This window comes from Frankliniella occidentalis, unplaced genomic scaffold (assembly GCF_000697945.3).
Source record: "Frankliniella occidentalis isolate FOCC.00 unplaced genomic scaffold, Focc_3.1 Scaffold10, whole genome shotgun sequence".
In the NCBI taxonomy this organism is placed as follows: Eukaryota; Metazoa; Arthropoda; class Insecta; order Thysanoptera; family Thripidae; genus Frankliniella; species Frankliniella occidentalis.
This window is the reverse complement of record NW_026267140.1, coordinates 142,176-149,104: the sequence shown is the minus strand read 5'-3', so window position 1 is coordinate 149,104 and position 6,929 is coordinate 142,176. Positions and strand designations below refer to the sequence as shown.

Genomic DNA, 6,929 nt, shown 5'->3' with positions numbered 1-6,929 from the left:
CAATATAAATGTATTTCAGCATAACGCATTAGTCATACATTTTTCAAATTTATCTTTACCGTACCTACCAACATTTCTTACATAACTTGCAATACAAAATTGTGTATTCCTTAGACATTTAACATTTCACAGATCATACAATATAAACCAGTCATGAGAAGAGTTCTGTACTTCTTGTGAGTACAGTAAGCAAGCTTTCTGTCAATTTTGAAAATAACGCTCTTTACTTGCCCAGCTCTTCTTGGCCTTTCTTTCATCTGGACTAAATTGAGCCTACAATATTAAAATCACAGCCCTTCTAGTGAAAGGTGAAACACCTTTAATTAAAATGATAGATACCTAAAGTATTATAGGTACAAAATGTGAGCAAACAAATTTTTAGTGTTCTGCCAAAATTTTGTAGACATGAGGTACACTTACATTTAAATGTATACCCACATAAATATTCACAGGAAAAAAGACAAGTCAAGCAGGAAACCCTTTTTTTGTTTCTTTTTTTTAAGGGAAGGGGGTGGGGGTGCACGGGAGTTGGACTAAAACAATGATAGGCACTTCATGTCTCCTTTTCTCTTGGATATACGTATGTATATATGTCAAATGTAAAACTTAACTCATACCTTAAGTGGAAAAAAGCAAAAGATATACCAATTTGTGTTAAGATTTAAAGATATAGAAAAGCTTGCTTTCCATAAATACAATGATGTTGGAAAAAAGTTGCAGAAGAAAGTCTCCTAGAGTTCCCCTAATTTCGATACAGTTGGAGGGATGATTCACTAAACGTCCATGAGACTCACATTCACACTTCTGCCCCAATACCATCATTTAGATAGGAAGTAGAAGTCTTGCGAATACTGAAGAATATAAGCTTTAGAAACAGAAATTGAGCAGCACTAGATCCAAACACCACAGCTGACCAAGCTGACTAAGTGAAGTTTACTTTACAGTACGCAGGACTTGGAAATCACACTCCATCAGAAATTCCTGCAAGTTCTTGCATGGTCATTGTAAATGGAGTCACGTTATTTTGATCAACCAAATAAGAATGCACCAGGTGTAAGACCATGAAATTAATACTTCACTGATTAAACAAAGTGTCATTTGCAAGAGGACCTCACACTGCTTGTTTATCTATCCTGTACAAAGATTCTTTGCAAATACTGCTTTGAGACTTAGCACACTTATACACATTTTAATACAACATGCATCTCATACATTCAGCTATACCAAGGAAAAATTTAAAAATCAGGAAACTAGAGATTTATTAAACACATTCTACTTACGGTAAGAAAAAGGAAGAAATATGACAAATAAAATACAGTTCAGCAATTTTGATAAGTTTTGCAATGAAATTAATGAGAACCAACTATTTAGAATGCAATTATTTTGTATATGCAAGAACACATGTGTAGGTACTGGCACTCACATATTCGTGAGTTACAAAAGGACTGGCACCCAGCAACAACAAAGTAGGGACACTCAAATTAAGTGAAACAGTCGTTCTTTCATACATTCCATTCAGTCTATTCAAAATGAAGCACACAAAAATATATGAATATGATGAATTTCTGCCAAATCATATTACTGTGATTGACAGAACTAATACTGGACTAGAAGAAAATCTTCAAAATCACACAATGTTCACAACTAATCAAGTTATGCAGAAGCTTTCTGACCCCATAAGTACATTTTTAGTGTTGGCTTAAATTATCCAATTCAAATTCAAAATTTATTTGGTGGCTGTAACACTTCTAATGTTAGTATTGAAAACAGTGTGTGTTCTAGCTTAACACTTAAATGAAAGAGCGAAAAAGCACCATTTTTCATAGTAGGCCAAAATTAACTAAAGTACAGACACCACCAAAACACAACTTTAAAAAGTCTAGATTCTTTAACCCTTTAAAAGCATGCTTACATTGTTGTGTTTTCCTCTTTGAAACTATTAAAAAGCAGTGGGTGAGAAGTGGGGAAACAATGGGCAAATTACCTAAAAGCCATAACATTTTTTTAGAGTCTTCAATCTTATAAGAAGAACTAAATTACAATTAATTCATATTGAGAAGGTATAAAAGATCTAAAAAGAAATATCTCACAGAGCCTCTCCCATGTAGCACTGAATGTACCGGTAATATCAAAGTCCTCCACAAATGCTACATCATGATAAATTCAAAAACTTATCAGTCAGGATGGATCAGACTTTACTTGCTTCCCTGAAAAGCAAAACAAACTCACCATAGAAATAAACAGAGCTTCTTGCTGCTGTTATCTACCCGCCAAAAAATAAGGTCTCTTAAAGCACAGGAGAAAGATTCAGTGACAAGGAAACCTTTCAAAATATATATTCTTAATGTATAATATAAATCACAGAAGGAAGCTGAAGAGGTCTTGAGTGCTGCCCTGATGAAACTTGTGTTTCAACACAAACCTCTAGTATTATCTAGACAGAAAACGGAGGCACTGTTCCATTTTAAAATATCAAGTGATATTCAAACCACAGTCAAATGCAGTAAAACCTCGGAAGTATTGAGTTGTGGTCACCAACTTCCTAATGTCCATAAGTGTCAAGATCTCTGACGTATAAAGTTGTAATCACTAACTTCCTGATGTTGATAGATTGCATCAAAAAACAAAAGGAAAAGCTGGAAACAACTCTTCATGAGGTGACAGCCAGAAGTACTCTCAGATGACATGTGGCAGTTCACAGGTTTTGTCAACAGTCTCCAGTAGCACCTCTGGTCAGTGATGCATTATTTGATACAGTTGATTGTGCCTCCACTAAAAACAAAAACAACACAAATTTTAAGGTCAAACTTAGATCTACTACCAAGCTACATTGACACATGACAGTTAATTTCAGTCATTAAACTCACCCTGATGTCTTCTACAAGCTTCTTGTCTCTCAGACGAATCAAAATACCATAACGTTATAGCATACCTAGATAAAAGGAATCCAATGAGTGATACATGATACACGCCCGGATAAAATAGTTTTTCTTGCAGTTAGTTATACACATTTACCTTGTCTTAAATGCAGGTTGCACTTCATGAGGATTCCGTCTGTCCGACCAGAAAAATAAAATACGATCAAAGAATGGTTCTATGTCAGCCACTTTGTCTTGCCAGCCTTCAGGGAAAATTCGTAACAAACCTCCATTCTGCTGCAATGTGAAATAGATTAATAAGAACAGGCATGTCCAAGATCCAAAATATGACAAAGTAATTAAAATTACGGATTTTTACCTGAATATTCCAATCTCTATTTAAATAATAAATGGCTGTAATACATCGTCCATCTCTGTTGGGATTATCCACGTGTTTTACATAATGTGTTCCGTGGCCAGGGTAACAAGCTACCATAGCCTAGAGCAACAAAAACAATTGTTCACATCAAGAATTTTGCTACATTCTGGCCACATAGCAGAAATGATTAGTTAAAACAGAAATCAACATTACCTTGGTCCTTCCATTGATGTTGTACCTTCCTATTTTCCCATTATTAGCCATTTTATTGGCACGTAGAATGATAGAATCCACTTGGCTAATCAACATGCCAATATTCTTACAGGAATCGTCTTTGCCATCAATCCATGTTATCTGGTCGCCTCGGATGGTCTTCAAATCATTTTTCACCTTGTTACTGACTAGTTGACCATCCTTAAAAACACCTTTTGTATACATTCCAGTTACTTCGTCAAGAACTGACATTCCTCTCTTGTATCCAAGGAAATTGTCGACTACACAAACTCCAAATTGGTCCATGTCCCTTATGACAATTCGGCACATGTCGTCAATGACTGCTTGATCTCCACTAGTCTCTTCAATGACACCTTCTTCATCTCTATTACTTCGATGCAAAAATGGTGGAAATGTCCTATCACCAGTTAAACTTATGTCTGAAAAATCTTTCAGCCCAAAGCCATTGGAGGCTGAATGGAAAGATGGTTTCTGTAAAGACATGTCTCGATTTGCATCACTATACTCTAGAGCTGGACTAAGAGTCTCGGTACGGGCGTTTAGGATTTCACTCTCTGAGCTGCCCTCATAGGTTATGGTGCTGGCACCCTGTGCTCCCCATTCCAATGCCCATTTGTCAGCTGATTTTTCTGCTCCGTCAGTTTCACCTGCCAGTTTCACCCTGTTTTTACGAGGAGCTACACCACCGATTACAACATCTTGCGGCGTACAGCGGGCGGCTCGGTCAGATGAACTGATGTCCTTGTCAAGTCTGTCATCGGCGACGGGTTCCTTACAAACCGATTTATGTTTTTTCCAATGCTTTAACTGATGATCTTTGGAGCAGTACACCACACTTCTACATCTACCACAACGCAAGAGATTATTGACTGACCCGCAAAATTCACAACATGCAGAAGAATTCATGTTTTTATCGAATTTCAGACTGCTGAGTGAACATCTTGGGCCTTGAGCCTGCGATTTGCTGCTGTCTGTCTGTCTGTACTATAGACTAAAACTACTGAAGTCACGACAAAAACACAACAGCATGACGTGTGACACTGTGCATAGGGTTTCAAAACCTCTTTGCAAAGTAAAAGAAGCAACGAATAAGATATTTTCCTCAGCTATTGGAGCAGTGGCAGGCCTCCTTCAAGGATTACGTGATCTTTTAACTTTATCCTCTTCTGACCTTTGACTATCGTAGTAGCAACTACCCACTGCCTTCCTGAAATCTATTCTGACCCTGCCTTGCCCTGCCTCGCTGCCCGCGCCCACCATTTAAATGCCTGCGTAAATGTGTCGTTTTTGCTTTTACTTCACTGCAATGAATCCGGATTCATTGATCCATGGACGCCATCTGAACGGCTATAATTAACATAGTTGACAGCGATTAAAAGAGTTGATAAAACAACCGCGAGTATCGCAAATTTTTACTTTCTGTGCAGGGAAGCACTTAATTATTGTATCCTTAGGCCTCTTTCCATTTTCTCCGCTTTCATTTCCTATACCTCTCTTGGAACGTAAGTATTTCATTATTTCCTTATGGATCTTAATTAAGATCCCCTTATCACAAAACTTGAACAAGAATGGGAAGCAGCACGAGAGCGAATAAAGACCACCCATAAAGAGAAATCCGACACCCTGGCATAATAAATATTTTACCTGCTTGTAAACACCACATGTAGGGTGAGCACATGAAAAGGGAGAAACGCCTCCCTTCACGGCCAACATTTTTGATGTTGCGCCTTCTCAGAGACGCAATGAAACTGGCTTTACAGAATAATTCTGTATTTAAAGAGTAGATATGGTCTCCAAAGATGTATTCTTTGGTGAGGCTCCAATGTTGTTTTGACTGCGACAGCAGATTCACCAAGTCCACATAAACCAGCGTGCGTCAGACGATGGGTACTCCAACGATGCAGGGAGTCGATATCGCGTTCCTGTAGCTAGGTGGTGGATGAGCACCCCCTGCGGCACGTTTTGTCAGAACACCGACACACAAGGTACGCGACGGGGCGCGGAGCGCGATCCTGCCCCAACGGCGCGCGGAGCGACAATGACGGTGAAGTGGACGAACGCGGCTCTGGTGCTCCCCGTCGGCCGGCGCTGAGCTGAAGAAAGAGCCCCCGCGGAGGCCGCGGAGCGGGAGCGGGCGGTGGTGGGGAGGATGGAGGAAGTAGCGCGGCAGAGCCCGCACAGTCCGTCCAGAGTACTCCCTGCCTCCGGCCCCGTGTCCACTCCCCCACACCGACGTCCGCACCCTGCACGCACGCGACTGTAGAGCAGCGCAGGCAGCTGCCGCTGCCGCAGCGGCGGCATCGTGTGGCGCATGCCCGATCCGCCCGCCCAGCCGATAGCGGCACGTAAACTTTTGTGCATACGTGACCGTTGGCACAGCGGCCCGCGGGAGCGTCGAGGGCGACGCCTTGAGGGACGGGGAGAGGGGGGAGGATGAGGATGAACTGGAGGGTCGGTGACGATCGGGAGGGGGAAGGGACTGGCCCAACTGTCCAAGGGCAGGGCTGATGGACAAAAGCCACAACCATGATCCTTCAGTTCCAGTTCTCGATGGTTGCCGAATATTTTTCTCGTGGCCACTCGAAAGAAGTGAAAGAACCTACCAACTAAGTAAGCAGCTGTGCGCCCGTAACTACCAGCGAGGCCACAAAGATGGTCAAAGGAGGGGAGAGGACACTGAAGCACTGCTGGCGACGATTCGGGAGATATCGAATCAACTTCCTTGTTCAGCACTCGATGCAGCCCTGAAGTGGAAAACGATTGAAAATTTTATTTCGCTTTGAGCGGTTTTGTTCGATGTTTCAAAACCAAAGCAACAATGGGGATGGGGCAAGGTCCCCATCATCATGGCATCGTGACTGGCACAATATGAAAATTCCTCGGTAAAATGACAATTTAGTTCATCAACAAGCATGTTTCGGAGTCAGGGGGTAAAATTCAAGTGACTCAGGCCCCAAAATAAAAACCAAGATAGCTACCACACACCGCGCAGCAAAGAGGCGCCATGGATTGGATCCAAGAAGAATTTGAGGTGAGCGCCGGCCGTCGTCGGCCTGGCTCACGTCAGCTGCACCTTTATCCCTTCGGCTAGGCGGCCGTATCAGCGCGCAATGCTGCACGCGCCTTTCTTGTACCGATTGCACGCCGCAGGCCCTGCCCATACCCACGCTGCCAGGCTCCTCCCTGTCGGTGTACTACGACTGCCTTATCGACCCGGCGGAGGACGGCGAGGACGCCGGCGAGGTGAGGAGACCGCAGGGCCTCGCGCCTCACGTAGGCATGTAATGACAACTTTGGTCCCGTACACGGGCACCAAACCCGACACAATTCACCGGTAAAAAGTGAATTCTTAACGCCAACGACACCGAAAATGCAGTCGCGTTTGCCCCCCGCCATTGCCACGTGCAGGCGTGCCCTCGCCTCCCACACGTGCCGTCGCGTTGACCCTCGCCGGCCGC

At 42.6% G+C, this 6,929-nt stretch overlaps 1 protein-coding gene across 3 annotated transcripts; it reads right to left on the bottom strand.

The window, feature by feature from the left end:
• Positions 1–5,827, bottom strand: LOC113211902 (egl nine homolog 1). Of its 3 annotated transcripts, none has more exons than XM_026430430.2 (6): positions 5,116–5,827; positions 3,451–3,942; positions 3,238–3,357; positions 3,016–3,155; positions 2,868–2,932; positions 1–2,772 (listed from the first exon to the last, which is right to left on the bottom strand). In XM_026430430.2, exons 1-6 carry the CDS (start codon positions 5,182–5,184, stop codon positions 2,708–2,710), a joined length of 951 nt encoding a protein of 316 aa, XP_026286215.1. In that variant the 5' UTR covers positions 5,185–5,827; the 3' UTR covers positions 1–2,707. The 3 variants fall into 3 exon arrangements, with proteins under 3 accessions (XP_026286215.1, XP_052133346.1, XP_026286214.1); XM_052277386.1 differs by lacking the exon at positions 5,116–5,827 and adding an exon at positions 4,346–5,082; XM_026430429.2 differs by lacking the exon at positions 5,116–5,827 and having other exon boundaries at positions 3,451–5,089.
• Between the last annotated feature and the right edge of the window lie 1,102 nt (positions 5,828–6,929).